Source organism: Megalops cyprinoides, chromosome 3 (genome assembly GCF_013368585.1).
Source record: "Megalops cyprinoides isolate fMegCyp1 chromosome 3, fMegCyp1.pri, whole genome shotgun sequence".
Taxonomy (NCBI): domain Eukaryota; kingdom Metazoa; phylum Chordata; class Actinopteri; order Elopiformes; family Megalopidae; genus Megalops; species Megalops cyprinoides.
This window is the reverse complement of record NC_050585.1, coordinates 11892549-11908066: the sequence shown is the minus strand read 5'-3', so window position 1 is coordinate 11908066 and position 15518 is coordinate 11892549. Positions and strand designations below refer to the sequence as shown.

At 43.8% G+C, this 15518-nt stretch overlaps 2 protein-coding genes across 4 annotated transcripts in view; both read right to left on the bottom strand.

Annotated features, from left to right (window-relative positions):
• Positions 1-3932: 3932 nt before the first annotated feature.
• hspb1 (heat shock protein, alpha-crystallin-related, 1) lies at positions 3933-6897 on the bottom strand. The gene is made up of 3 exons (XM_036525695.1): positions 6459-6897; positions 4833-4896; positions 3933-4153 (listed from the first exon to the last, which is right to left on the bottom strand). Exons 1-3 carry the CDS (start codon positions 6838-6840, stop codon positions 3988-3990), a joined length of 612 nt encoding a protein of 203 aa, XP_036381588.1. The 5' UTR covers positions 6841-6897; the 3' UTR covers positions 3933-3987.
• Positions 6898-9709: 2812 nt separating this feature from the next.
• Positions 9710-15518, bottom strand: part of srrm3 (serine/arginine repetitive matrix 3) — a 95593-nt gene continuing 89784 nt past the window's right edge. For all 3 annotated transcript variants that reach the window (XM_036523489.1, XM_036523487.1, XM_036523490.1), the window contains exon 14: positions 9710-12200. In XM_036523489.1, coding sequence (XP_036379382.1) covers positions 11969-12200 — 232 coding nt within the window. In that variant the 3' untranslated portion in view covers positions 9710-11968. The remainder of the gene's footprint in view (positions 12201-15518) is intronic.

The window sequence follows — 15518 nt, the reverse complement described above, 5'->3', positions numbered from 1 at the left end:
AATCTTATTTGTGGGACTGTCTAGTTAGGATGTCTGCAATACTGTGTTTGTGAATGCAATACAATAGAGTCTGTACTTATAGCTGCAGATTGCATGTGTATGGTATTTATCAGTAGTGGAGTCTAGGAGAGCTATTGGTTGAAGTATACACTGAAGTCTGGTTTGGAGTTGCACTTTTTATTCCGCCATTGTACATGTAGGGTTGAAATGGTTTCCTCATAAAATGCAACAAAGTAGAAATATTCATAGATAAAATTGCCCCTTGTTTATATTAATTGCTGTTTCTCAGAGTCTCATACACATTTAATATGTTTGCTTCTACAGGACAGACAGCACTGGAACTCTGTAACGCTGTAAATTTCTGCACATTAAAAGCAAAGAACATGCCAGAAGCACAGCACATAGCAGACACTTCTATAAATAGAAGGCCCCTGAAGCTTGTGTGTAGAGATAGAGTTGTGCTACATTAGTGCGCTTAGTACAACAGGAGAGTGGTAGAGGGAAATGTTCTTGCATAATAGATCTTAGCTGCATTTTCCACTGGCCTGACTTGCTGCACAGCTTAATATTGCTCAGTATTATCACATAGTTCCAGATGCCTTCAGTTTTTCTTAAAGGAATGCGAAAATAAAATCACTTCACTACCCTTTAAGGGAAAGATGGTGCAGGTCACATGAATATATACAGTAGATGTCGCACAGTCACCATGAAATAGTTACTGTAACTTCCCAGAAAGGATTTTCTCTACAGACTCAGGACTGATCTAAAATTGTAAGAAGAATCGAATTTCTCTATAGGCCTACCTGTAGCCATGGAAACACTTTGGAAATGCATTGCTTGAAAGCAGTGAACAGGCTCAGTGAGTGTGAATATGTTGCTTTTGCAGAGAACGCAGTCCGATTTTAAGCCAATGATTCATTTCATTCATTCGCACAAAGCCGATTTATTATGCAAAGCTACCTCAACCTGCCACTCCTCTCATGGAAGTATGTGCCCAGTGTCTGGAGATTTAATTGATCTGTTTGCAGCGAGAATCCACGACACAACGCTTCTGTCCCGACGGCCGGGGAAAAAGCTATCAAGAGCTCCCATTTATGTTTTCCGTCTCTAATGAAAAACTTCGAAAACTCTTCTCATTCTGACACCCTGTGTGCGTTTGTGAGACGCCTGGGGAAGCAGAAGTCCTTCAGACTCCCTCTGCTTTTGCCAATCACAGGGCGGCTCTCAGCCCCCGCTACGGTGTTGCTGGGTGTGCATACCAAGCAGTTTCTCACCCTCTCTGCTGCTCTTTGCTTGAAGCTGTCCTGATGGACTTCTATACCAAGGACCTTGCGGGCGTGCGTGTGTTTGTTTGAGGCCTAGGGTTTCAGTGAGCATATTTAAGTGCCGTCTCCATTTGATCCATTTTTCCCATGGTGTATCTCCAGAGCTGGTTTCTCCATTGTTCTCTGGCCTGTCTGTGCCAAATCGTAAGCATGGTGTCTGAGCCCGCTGCACAACAACTGTAGTAATCAGTGTGGCCAAGTATGATACTATTTCATACATGTTGCCGTACATAGTTTCTGGGTGCCTAATTAATTCTTCAAATTTTATTTAAAATACCTGTTTATCTTTTGTATCTGGTCACCTGACTAGCTATCTACTGACAGTTTTCATGCTACAAATACATATTACATTATCGTGTATGCACTGGTAATTAGCTATTTATGGTGCTGGAAAACATAGATCATCTTTAGCAGTTTCAGTGTTGTAATGTTTCACATGGATTATGTGGCAATTGTAGCAATCAGTATTAGGCCAGCTAGCTTTCTGACAAATGAAGTAAACGTCAGTTACAGCAGCAGTGCACTTCGCCCATATTAGCCATAAATCTTCCATTTCAATCAATAGTGATGGATATGATTGTAACAGGGGAAACCATGCAACATGATAAAAATCTCATCATAATCATTGCAGTAGAATGTTGAAATACAATTATAACCCCTCTCCTCTATCAAATATGCTTGTTATCATGATTGATATTATGATTGTTATCAGTGAGAGGAGTGTAGCCCGTTGTGTAATGAATGCAGAACAGTCAGCCTCTTGTTGCTGTTACTTCTGATGTTTGCTACAAGTAAAAAAGATAAGGAAATGTATCATGACATTCCGAAATTTGCTCAACAACAGTTGTGTCCTGACAAGGAAAGCCAATGAAATTAAAGTTTTTTTGTCTGGTAATGGCGACATATATAACAGCTGTCATTTTCTTTAATGGAACAGTTTGTTACATCAATGCGATTGATCGGTTCAAATACCCCGGCTCATTTTGTTGATAAACATTGACAACACTTGAAAGAAGTTTAACACAGAGTATGATGTAGTTCATTTTGATAGTTAATCTGTTTCATATCAAAAGTGACAATGGTGAAAGCTTTCTCTAGAGAGCACAGGGAGCTTGGAAAATATATTTCAAAATTTACCTACTGTTTCCTTACAGATGATAATGGTGGATAATGATCGCAGATTTTGATGATTTTAAGGATGACTGCACAGAGGGGAATTCACAGAGCTGTTTTCACTGAGTCTGTGTCCCTGAAGTGTGTGCTGTTGATGATGAAAAATGCATGCAACAGGGAAAATAATAAAAGCGACTTTTATGCACGGCTTACCCAAAAATCAATAATTCATTCTAACATTTATAGACTTTGCAATGTCTATTACTTATTAAAACAAAGAACTGTGTTTTTGTCTTTTCTTCTTGTTCTGGAATTTTTTTCCATTGGTCTGACTATTTCACAAGTGAGTACACAGCCAACATTTGATTTTAGTTCCTTGGCACAATTCACTGGTTGCTGTTTTTCTGTATGATGAAATTTTCCTAGGTGTAATTGCGTGAGTAAGTTAGTATCAATTTAAAGAACATTTACATGTCATGGCCTAAGGTGTTTTGCAAAATTCACAGTCTCAGATGGGGTCCCCTTAAACAACTGCACTCTGCACTGCTTACTGTATACTAGCACTAATTCTATATGTATGCTATAAATAATGGTACTGGCACAGATACATTGTTTAAGTCAAAAAGTTTATTCCCAATTTATATCAACTTCAGTTACAACAACAAATGAAATATGTATTTCACAAATATGGTGTAATATGTAACATAATCATTGTCTAGTTTTGTAATTAATATAGAGGGGTAACCAAATATGATATTACTGTGTGAAAACCCCATGGGCCCAGTTGCATATCCTTGGAATTGTTCCAATGTGTTTATTCATCCTTCAGCAATCGCTGTCACTCAAGAGGTCTGACACTGCTTTCGTGGTCAAAAGGTCAGAGACATAAAGTGTCACTTTCAACATCCACAACATGCTCAAAAATGCAGAACTAATTCAATGAGCGGCTAATGCAAGAAATCACCCAACAAGCCAGTTTCGTCTAACTCTAGTGAAAGCCATTTGGTGTTCCCTTTCAGCGCTAATGCCATAAACGTGTCCAAGCGTCAGGCTGAGGCCAGCTTGACTGGCAGCTCTGGGGTTCCGCATGGGCCCGGCCTGTGGAGTAGCTCGCTTCAGAGGAGCAGAGTGACAGTAGCTGAAAATAATGATGCGGAGGAGAGACGCTGCTGTCGGTGCGGCAGGCGCATCTAATTGCTTTCGGTGCTAGGCAAGCGAATAACGGGGGGAGCGGGGCGCCGTAATTGGAGTTTTTCTTAATTCAAATGAAGAGTACAATTACTGCATAAGCGGCATATGGCACTTGTACAGATGTGTTTACACAGCACACACAGCCGGAGTCGGTTCATTAACGGGGACGGGAGACGGGACGAAGGGAATAGTGCGCTGTTTCTCTTTAACAATGTGCTAATCGCTGCACGTGAGCGCGGCACATGGCCGTTTGATTACGAACCATGGATTGGCACTTGAGAGTTGGTATTCTCCTTTTTTTTCTTCTCTCTCTCTCTCTCTCTGATTGCAGCACTGCACAGGGCCCTCAAGACAGAGCTTATTTCTTGGCTTCCACCGCTGGCTTGGCCTTGCTGTCTAGGGTGACAGGGATGTTGATCTCGGCCGACTGGATGGCGGGTTTGGGCAGGGGAGCCTCCACGGTCAGCACGCCCTCCGGGGAGAGGGAGGACATCACCTTCTCAGCGTCCGCACCAGGGGGGAGTCTGCAGAGGAGACAGGAGGGGAGAGACAGCACATTAAGGATTATTAAGGAGTTCAGTGCATTTTCATACTGTCAGAGAGGCATATCATTCAGGCCACTGCTGCCATTTGGGGAAAATATATGTTGTTGTGGCTGTCTGCTTTTTAGTTAGTTTTTTTTTACATGAAAAAACCTATAGATATTGTCCTTGTAGGTGGGTCTAAAACAATCATATAGTCTAGCAACTGCAATCTTTCAAAATTCATTTTACCTTCATTAAGTATTGTTCCAAATGAAAAGCAAATAGTACAACACAACTGAGTGACAGTTGTAAGGTCAACATATTGGATGTTTTTCCGCTGCGTTTCAACAGTGTCCCTTTAAAGATCGTTCAGACAGTGGGAACATGTTCTAAAGCAGCAGCAGATAGCTAACTCATGACTAATACCATAAATGGCTTGACATGTTGCTCCACAGAGATTTAAAAGGGCGGTAGCAAGTATATTACCACAGCCAAATGGCCAAGAACCAGAGAATAGAGTTAACTATTGAAAGAGAATACTGATAAACAAGAAACCCCAGGAAAGAAATCTACTTTGTTGAGTGTTGCAAAACCTTTACCATTCCGGGATAAACTTCTAGCATAATAGTGTCTGAGCCCGTCTGGCCGTTTCTTTTGCATTATTCAGGAAGATACTCACGTGTACTTTCTGGTGAAACATCTGGACACGTAGCCATGCTCGTCCCTTCTCTCCTCATGTTTTCCTGCAGAGACAGTATAAGTTGAAGCCTAACAGCTTCAGGGCGTGTCCTTGTGCAATCATGACTGAAGGACAGATCCCTCTGTTACTTGTTTCCTCCTGAGAAACATTTTTTGAAGGTACAGTAAAGCTCAAACTTCAAAGAATGCGTGGGCATTAAAGCCGCGGAACAGGGCGATCCACCCGCGGCTTAGCCGCTCTCTGCGCTGCACAGCGTGTCCTCAGAAAGGCGTCCCCTGACAGCACCTTAATGGAACTTGTGTCATCACTATCTCGGCAGATACTCACGGGCACATACAGCTGTTGAAACACAACTCTCTGTTTGTTGTGACAACTAACGGGTACGGAGAGCTGAGAGGCAGGAGATGGGGTTTTCAGCCAGCTAGCCTGTGGGCAGTGAGTGGTACGCTCTGTAGTTTGCCAATGAGCCACATGCTTCAGAGTCAATGCATTGTGGGAATGGTTTGACCCTCACAAGGGCAGAACATGATTCTAGCCCTCGCTATAATGAACAGCTTTTCACAGCCAATGACGGTGTTGCCGTAAATCACCTGAAGAGAGAGTTCCAACTCTCAGAGGAGTATGAAACAGCGCTAATGACAGTTAGGCTCTGCTAAGATCCCATGAGCACTGCCTACCTCATTCTCTGCAATACTGAAGATGTCATCGTGCTCTGGACAGTTACCAGAAGTCCTTTTATGTAGTAGGGAGCCAGTGAGTCACCAGAAACAAACACATGGTGCCCTGTGCACTGGGGTGGAAACTGACTGAGACTGTCATAGGCAAAACATTCACCACAAGCTGTCACCATGAGCTGTATCACAACTTGGCACCTGTATGATAACTCCATCCACAAAGCATCCTGCAGGTCTCACCTCAGTATGCTTTATGACAAAACTGCCTTTTTAAATGTTACATGAGCCATCAGTATAGCCTCCATTTACCCAGTGATACCCTAGATACCGTAAATAATAGTAGGCAAATTAAATGCTCTTCAATAGCATGCTCAGCTTAACAGTACAGTATCCAAATAATTATTTTCTCAAAGTATCTGCACTCCCGTCTGTTCGCTCTGTTCACTCAGAATAAAAGCTGACGAAGGCATTGCCTTTGACCTGCACCCTTGATTTCTGACCACAGATATGGAAAAATTATAGGAAAACTTTCAGCCTCATATTGTACAGGCCGGTGATTCTTCTGTTAAGCGGCAGTGAATAATGTCTGAGGTACCTGGTACGTCCTTAAATAGGTCAAAGCACAGAGTTTTAAATCAACAAAACAGGATGAAAGGTACCAGCCGTGTTTACAATACCACTGCACAGTGCAGGATCTCAGCCAGCGTTTAAGATTGCCGTAAGGATCAAATGACTAGCGGCACAAACACATGACACTGGTGTGGACTAAGTTTTCAGGCTCGGCAGCCGACACAAGAAAAAAGTAACGTGCTGCTGAAACTTCTGAGCATGTGCCAAAAGTCATAACTAGTACTGGCTGCCAGTAGGAGGTCAGAGAAGAAGCCACTCAGGGAGGTGCCCACGGTGTAGGTGAAGAGAGGCGCCCACTCACCAGTGATCTCTACCACACCATCCTTGGTCTTCACCACCAGCTCCTCAGGGGAAAAGTGGTTGACGTCCAGGCTGACCTTCCACAGGTCCTGGGTCTGCTTGATTTCGGACATGCCGCTGCTGAGCTGGCGGGACAGGGCGCGGGCGTAGGGGGACGGCGCCAACATGGGCCCGACGGAGGCTGCGGCCTCGGGTGGGGGGGGTGCGGGGGCCGCGGGCCGCATGTAGCCGGGCCAGTGGGTGCTGGGCCAGTGGTAGAACTCCTCTGGCAAAGCGGGCATGCCAAAAGACTGGTCAAAGAGCCGGCTGCCGTGGTACCAGTCCCGGAAGGGGTCCCAGCTCGGGGTGCGCAGAAAGGTGAAGGGAATGCGTCTCTCAGTCATGGCTGGAGAAGGAGCTCCTGCTACTCTCAACTTCGTGAAAGCTGTGGCCGCGCTCCTGGGCTGCTGGCTTTATAAACCCCATCCAGCCCCCCTCCCACTTATTTATAGAAGGGCCTAGAAAGTCTATTCATGGAAGGCATGCCAGTAGAATGGAATCCAAGTCAAAGGCCCACCCTTACACAGCTGCCTGACTAACTGTGTCTGAGCTCAGCCCCATGCCAATTGTAATCTCCTGCATCACATTACAGACTCCAAGAGGAATCTCAGACCCTGTTGTAACCCAGACAGTTGTATTCAGCAGAATCAGACATTTGGCGGAGCGGCAATGTGGAGGTGTGTTCAGCCATCCTACCTTGTGTCCTGTGCAACAAACCAAATAAGTACAGTACCACTTACGCATACCCATTAAGAATGCTCTGGAATGTTAAAGCTTCAAACTCACGCTCTTCTTCCAAAGGCAGATTATTGTGCTGACAGTAAGTTGGGCAACTGAGTGGGAACTAAGCAAAGTTATTACTGAGAGACCTGGTCATTTCCCAAAAGCAGCATTTTTCATGTCTGTCAACTGCCTATCTAAGCCTTACTACCGGTAATAGCAGGATATTCTTTCCATCCAATGATCCTATAGATGTCAGCTTGAAGCTGTCACTTTAATAGATTTCCATGGCACTTTTTCTGGGTTCCAGGTTGTGGTCATCCTTTCCCGACATGCTGCCATATTTTCCTGTTGATTAGGTTAAAAAAGAAAAATGAAGCGTATCTGTCAGAGCATAGCCAACAAATGGCAGCTATATCTCAGACTCACAGGAACCACTTAATTTACATACATGCTGTTAGCATTGTCTTGGTGACTACAGTATGAGTTTTTCAGTCTCATAGTGAAATCACACAAATTACTGATTTGCTGTTAGCAGTCAAATCAATGTGACAATACATAGAAAAGTGTAGATATTTTGCACTTACTATTATAGCAATAGCAACTACTGCTCTCATACTCAACCCAGCACAATATTAAGACACACATTAAAGGTTTTTTACTTTTTACATATAAAATGATGTTTTAATCATACATTATCTATGAACTAAAGAAGGCTTTTAGGCAACTGCAGTTTAAGTGAAGTACTTCTCACGTACTTGTCACAGTATAGTGGTTAACTGTGGTATTTTCTCATTATGTGCCACTCTCTATGACTGCTATACAGTGTCAGCTCATCCTGGTCTAAATCTCCCTGGTCACTGGATCTCCTCTATAGATGCTGTGATTCTATTGCCACAAAATGCTTTGCATTTAGCACTTGGGGGTTATTCTTATTTTGGGACTCAATCCTGCTCCATTCCCATACACAGAAGTTACCACAGGCCTTCGCCAGTGGTTTCAGATGTGTACTCCTCCGTAAATGCTTCCTCCTCCAAAACTCTCGGATTCAGCAGAACAGTCTTAGTAACTATACATCTATATTGGCCTTACCTCTTTCCACATACTGCGTATCACGGGTGTTTGGGTGCAGGACCCAAATGGGTCCGCATACTATTTCCATACTTCACAGTCACATTTAATATATAGACCTTACACTTGTATCCTTTCACCCATGTTGCTAAGCTTGGTACATACCTGATACATGATATTAATATGTTGCTGGCACCACATCATGCACTGTGTGTTATATGTCACACTACCTACCGATCTCTCAACACTTGAGGGGGGAGTCATGATTTTCAGCTACTCAGATACTCATTTATACTTACAGCTGATCCTGCAGTTCAGCACTTTAACATGTAACAGATAATTGTGGCATGGCCCTTTCCAATTCTGGTTTTTAATCTTATCTGGCATGCAGTCATGTGATGGGAAACATGCGCAACCATCGTCTCACCTCCAGGGGCAGCGTTTAGGCCCTGTGAGTGTCCCCTCAGACCGCCATGACCTTCCCCGGTAATTTATTATTAGTTCTCTTGACAGGTCTGGGGAATGTCTGAGGCAGTTTGTGTGGCAAGTGAGCTATTATGAAAACACTTGGAGTGAATAAATATATTTCTGGTTTTCAAAAGGGAAATACATGTAATGCATAATTATAATATCAAAGTATGATTAACAGTCAGTAATGTCCTTAAATCTAACAATGGTACAAAATACTTTCAAGTTTAAGCATTTCAGTCACCCATGTGATTGCTTCACATACTGAATGTGTTCATTGTAAAGGAGAGGGGATATTATAGTAATCAGATTCTGTTCTATATATATACACTCAGCGTGTGTTTTAATTATTTAGACAGATGGCTAATGGATACATTTACAACACAGCTAGAAAGTTCTATCAGCCTGAATGTTGATTTAGTTACTGGAATATTCTTTACTATTTTCATAAGGGTAAACTATAGACACCTCTCTAAAATCATGCGCTTCAGCGCCCCCTAGTGTTGCAATCGATAGTGCAATCTCCAGGGCCTCCAGCTTCGTATTTGTCATGCTGTCAGCACATAGCCCCACAATAGTTCTGATGTGGAGAAACATATTAATCACCAACATTTTACATAAAATCCATCCCTTAAAGAGTTATGTAATTAATTATTAAAACAGCTATTACACAGCATTTCATAAGCTCTTAAATCAGGGTGTATGCAGAATTAATAAAAAAATATTAAATATTCAGTTAACATATAATACCCCTGGTGTTTTATGTAATGGTGATTATGTTAGCACTAATTCATGTAATGTGTTTTTAACAAGTCTCAAGACATTCAATGTTAGTAGTAATAAAAATCATAAAAAATTAGATGTGTGACAGAGAGCTACAAAAATAAACCTTATAAACTGCCAAACAGCACACAATCAGCAAAATGATACGATCAACACCTACTTTTCCCTTGGTATATATTTTATTGTTCTGTATAATAACTAGTACACTACAACTACTGACTTTTATACAATCCAAAGGTGAATGCTGTAACTTTTATTACTCAACATTGTTTACTAGTATTGGGTTACATTTTGAATGTAACATTGAGTGGGTAACAAACTGAGAAATGAGCAGGAAGACTGAAGGTTCCCTGATTGCACCACCAGCTTTCACATCAGTACAGTAAAACTTCTGAGACATGAGCTTGTGAATGGGTCAGCTTTGAATTGCCCGTACGCCGTTTAAAAACAAAAAGCCAGTAGCATGGAGACCCTTGTTAAAGTTTAGTATCTGCATACGGGGGGATGTTGGACCATACCTGTGATAATACGCAGGGCCCTTGAGGGCCCCGCCTCTCTCCTCTTTATTCCATTGGCTAACACTGCTCAAGACCAGCAGCAGCTATGAAATACATTGCCAGTTCAAATTAGTTAACAGCCTCTTCAGCAATTCCTTCTTTGCCCAACAACTGCTGTTTAAAATGGCAGTCGTGAGAATGATAAAAAGGCTTGAAATTCTTTGAATGCCAAAGTATCTGCCCACGTGCACGCTCTGCATGAAATCAGGAATTGATTTTACAAATTGTATAAATAAAAAATAAATAAATTGATGGACAAATAAATAAATAAATAAATAAATAAATAGATTAATACATAAATATACCAATAAATAACATGGAAAAACGGCTAAATAATGACCTGGTACAGAACATGGACACATATTAGTCAGGGTCCTGTTTTTGTGTATATTCACTGCAGCATTATGATCATGAACAAAACTTTCTGCACATAACGCAATGATTTTGTGACAGAGGTAATTTTTTCCATAAGACAATTGTGGATGATTAAAGCAAAACATATCTTTTGGGTGCCTTCAACAGAGGACCAAGATCAGGATTCTGCTGTAAAGGTGAATAGACAGGTGCATCTTCCCTGTCACCAGAAGCCGCACCAGGGTCCAGGGTTCAGAACATTACAAGCAGCCCCTCTCTGTCCTGGGTGCAACATGCTGAATATCCACAAAGGCCAAACTCTAAAATACCATGGTATATACAGTGCATAGTTTACAGCCAGAGATAACTGTTTGGATCTTACAATGACATCCTGACGTACATAGTACACCACTGGAAAAACCAATGCTTCAGTTTTGATCACCATGTCAACTAGTTTTCTTTTTTTGTAGTTGTTCTTCTGCAACTGTTGATCTGTCTCCAATTCTGAAAATGGTCAGTCACTGGGGGAAAAAAACAGAGGAAGGCAAATAGTGGCCCATTTGTATTTTTGTTTGCTGAGCCTCCTTCTTTGCCCACAAGTCAACTTTTAGCGGAAGTATCCTGGTGACTGGTTTGCGTTTTGTTGCTGTTGTTCTTTTTGCTACAAAGAGAAATTTTGGTGAAAGTGCTTCTTGTTTTGATCTTCGGGCTCCTCCGTTAATCTCTGAAGCAGGAACACGATCAGCCTTTTCCTTTATCGCCTGCATGTTGCACGTCCACTTGTTGGACCACCTAAATCTGATTTGCTTTGCGATTTCGAAAATCTGTCTTCCCTTTTTGATCTCGGCTCATTTTTCGGAAATACAAGATAAAGAATGCACCGCTGATATCGTGTTTCCACTGCTGTTTTACCAATGACACGACAGGATGAGGGGGACCAGTTTTCACTGGTGCCCCGTCATCCAGTCTCTCTGATGTGGAATGACCCGCAACACCTGCTGGCTGTCTCTTAATCGTCTGCTTTGGAGATGTAGCCCTGGCATTCCCCCCATGGCCCCTTCATCTAAACTGCATCCTGAGGGACTCTCTCGTATGTCCGCGTGCTCTAACTCGGCTCTGTTGCGATAAAAAGAAACCGATAAACATGTGCAGCCGGTCATTACCAGCCTTGGCCCTGGCTGCAGCCATCTTGTGTGTTAAGGATTTGAATAATGAACTAAAAATCTGGTGTTTGAGTTCCGTCCAATACATACGCAGGTACCAAAGGATGAAATAAATTAAATCTCTTTACATATTTTCATGCATCTCATCTCATTTACCATTCGATCTCTCCGTGGGCTGGTTAAAAAAAGCCATGTTTGACTCGGGGGCGGGGCCTCCAGCATCATAGGAGGGGGCACTCATTGTGGGAGGGGTCAGGGAGGGAACGCTCAAGACTGAACTCTGTGGGTGTGACGTGGTGAGGGGCGGGGGGAGGGCCCGGCCGGGCCCGGGTCGGTGATGGGGGCGGGGGAGGAGCTTAGAAGCCGGGGCTCTCGGAGCTGCTGCGGCTGGAGTAGCTGTGGTTGCGGCTGGGGCTGCGGGTTCGACTCCGGCTCGGGCTCCTGCTGCGGCTCCGGCTGGCGCTGCGGCTGTAGCTGCTGTAGCTGTCATAGCTACGGCTGCGGCTGCGGCTGGAGGTGGAGTGGGAGCTCAGGGAGCTGGAGGAGGACGGACTGGGCCTGTAGTACGGGATGGGCCTCTTGCGAGCACTGAGGCCGAAGAGAGAGGGGGAGAGAGAGGGGGTTAGTGAGGGGGGGCGGGGTCAACGTCACATGATCACATATCAGCCCGTGAGAGGTACGCGTTACAGCTCCACCTGACCACTACTTTGACAACTGGAAACTTTTTTCCAATGGGACCTCCCTTCACCTGTCAGTGGTATTTTGCCCAAGCGTCGATGTGGAGCCAAATTTCTAAAAATTTCCCTCCTATTACGTTCAAACTCGTACTGAAGTGACGTTCCAGTCGTCAAAGCAGAGACGGTGGTCGCAGGCCTCAGCGGCGCAGTGATTAGTCGCTGCTGTGAAGTTAGAGAACAGTAAGCGGGTGTTAGCGTGTGTTCACACCCACTCTGCAGATTAAGGGGGTTAAACCAATCAGACAGTCTAGCTACTGGCCATTCGTTTATGCCCGCCTCCCAGAGTCACCTTGATCTACCCATGGGCTGCAGCTGGTGAGTAAAGAGCTGTTAGCCAGTGTAAGGACAGAGATCAGAGGGGTTAGCAGCTGCAAGAATCTGCCCAGAAATCCACGTGGAAGTAATCAATCCCAACTTGACTTAAGCACTATCAAGGCACAGGTGATATAAAAGCTGTTGCAGAAAAATGTTGCAGTTAATGTACAATCATTTAGGGTATTGTCAATACATGGTGGGATATTCAGTATTTAAGGCAGAACTTTTGAGAGGATTATTCAATTGATTCATGTGCTGAAAGAGCAGAGAGTCCTACATAGATGAGTGCCTGATTAATGTGGCCACTGCTTAAATGAACACGCCCAACTCAAAGGTCCACACTGACCAATTAATTTAAAATTGCAGGTAGTGCAGTCAAAGCAAACCCTCGCCTGGGGACAGCGTCTACAAACCAAAATGAGTTTTGCAGCCTCTGAGTCTCCTGTTGGTGTGGATACACTTTCTCCGCTTCGATAAACAAATCGATGCAGGTAGCCCACACTGGGAAACACAGACGAGTGAAAAAAGGCTCTCGTCAACAAACTTCTTATAGCCTTGATAGAGCCGCCGTCAGAGCTGCCATTCGACAAAGCATTAGTACACATCAGCAGCAGTGAGGTCTACAGCCGGTATGAGTGCATTCTGGTGAACTTCAGAGGGGAGACGGGGTATGAGAGAGGTGGCTGTACTCAGGAGGACGTGGTCTGCGAGTTAACCGCTCGACGTGGCAGGTTCAGGAGGAGAGAGCTAGAGTCCTGCTGCACGGCAACCGTTACCACGGTAACCCTGCCTGCAGCTCGGCAGCATTCTTCTGCCTGTGGTCTTCGGGGCACCTTAATACAGGAGTGGGAGAAACCGTCAAGTGTAAAAATTACAACCCAGCGCCATGTGGTAAAAAGGGCATTTCGCTCACCTGAAATTTCAAGGGAAGCCTATAAAAGTAGGTGTAGGAAATAAAAGTGGAGCAATGTGACACAAATGTAATCCACAAATGGCTGATCATTAAAATTCCACACCTCCAGGTGAAATGCAAGCTTTACCTGGTGTGATCAGGAAACAGATAAGGCCTTGGAATATGTAAGCCTGTCAGATTGGCTTGCCTGTCCTGCTATGATAATAGATTAAATGCAGATCTCTTAGAGATCTCTTACCGGTGGTATTATTCTTAGGTACCCTGGATATTCCATGCACTGTTCTGTGCTACAATTATAGTCTACATGACAGCACAGGGGGAGCTATCTGAATTAGCCTAACACTGGTGTCAGTTAGTGGCACAGGCACTTACATGGGAGATGGGGAAAAAAGGTGTTCTTCAGGAAGGATAAGCTGTGAGCAGGAGGAAACAGACTCTCCCATAGATGTCAGTATTACTCTACTACAGCTGTGTTCTAGCCCAGCTGACAGGGCCTCAGCTTTTCAGTACATGTGGAGCACAGAACTATGAACATCACACTACAGTGTATGCTAAATCCGTCCATTATACGAACACAGCAATAAGAGGGTCATACCGTGGAAGTATAAGGTAGCCCCTGAAATGAAGACAAATGTATTTGCAACACACCAGAGGAAGACAAATACAAACAGCAGAGACATACAAACAATGACGATTTGAAAGGTTAATGTGAGTTTTCATCATGGCTTGTTCCCACCCTGAAGGAAAGAAAGGATATGCGACCGATTTGCTGTGGTGTGAAAAGGGTTACTGTAAATACGTCATCTCTAATTCTTCTACATGTGGGAAGGAATAACATGCCTCATCATTTGCAGTCAGTCAGAAGTGAGCAATACTGATTAGATTACAGTTTTTGACTCTGACTCTTATGGTTATGGTCACTGAGTCATTGTCAGTGAGGGAGCCCTGGCCTGAGGGAGATGAGCCTCACTCTTTATGGCAGCCCGCACTCTTGAGCAAGGTGCTTTATTGTATGGTCTTCAATAAAAAGGCAGCTCCTTGAGCTGGTCATAAAATGTTCAGAATGTCAGCACAGATGAAGAGTCCTTTTCATGTTTTCACCTGTCAGATACGTTTCTACCACACGGGTTATGTGATGGTGATCGCTAACTGGGTTGAAGCAAAAAAAAAGAAATTGATGCAGAACAATCACATGAACCCAGAGATCCCAAAATTTCCAAGCTCATGATGAAGAATGTATGTATATTTATAGGACCAACTACCAGTGAGATATGTTGTGTTATTTTCACATAGCAACAAATTGCTGCAGTGCTGTCACTCAATTTAATCTCAATTTATTTACTTATTTTCATTTTCCATTTTCTCCCCAATTTGGAATGACCAATTCCCCGAATTCTGGAATGCCCAATTTGTCATTATCGATGTTCGGTCCCATTGCACAACCCCCACTGTCAATTCGGGAGAGCGTGGACAAGCACGTGCCCTCCTCCGAGACACGTGATGCTGCTTCTTTTCGCGCTGCGGTCCACAAGCTAAGCTAGCACAGAGATGAGTCGTGGGAAGACATTTCAACGTATGAAGCTTTGGCACGTGGACCACATGCGCCCAATCGACCAGCAGGGGTAGCTATTGCTAATGGGATCGAAGCCCTTGCCGACATACCCACCCCTATCCCCGGTAGAATGAAGCCGACGCGTTCTGCCTGTGAGCTCCCGGTCACTGTTGGCTAGACGCACGGCCGGGATCGAGCCCGGGCCATAGCACTCAGTCTATACACGAGTACTTTTACCGACTGAGCCACTCAGGAGCCACAATTTAATGAAATATTTATGTTTAGCTGAAAGATAATATTTGATATTACATTATTTATCATCAGAGAGTCATGGAAACATGGCTGCAATACAGGTAAGTTACACAAGTATAAACATGGGATAAAATGTA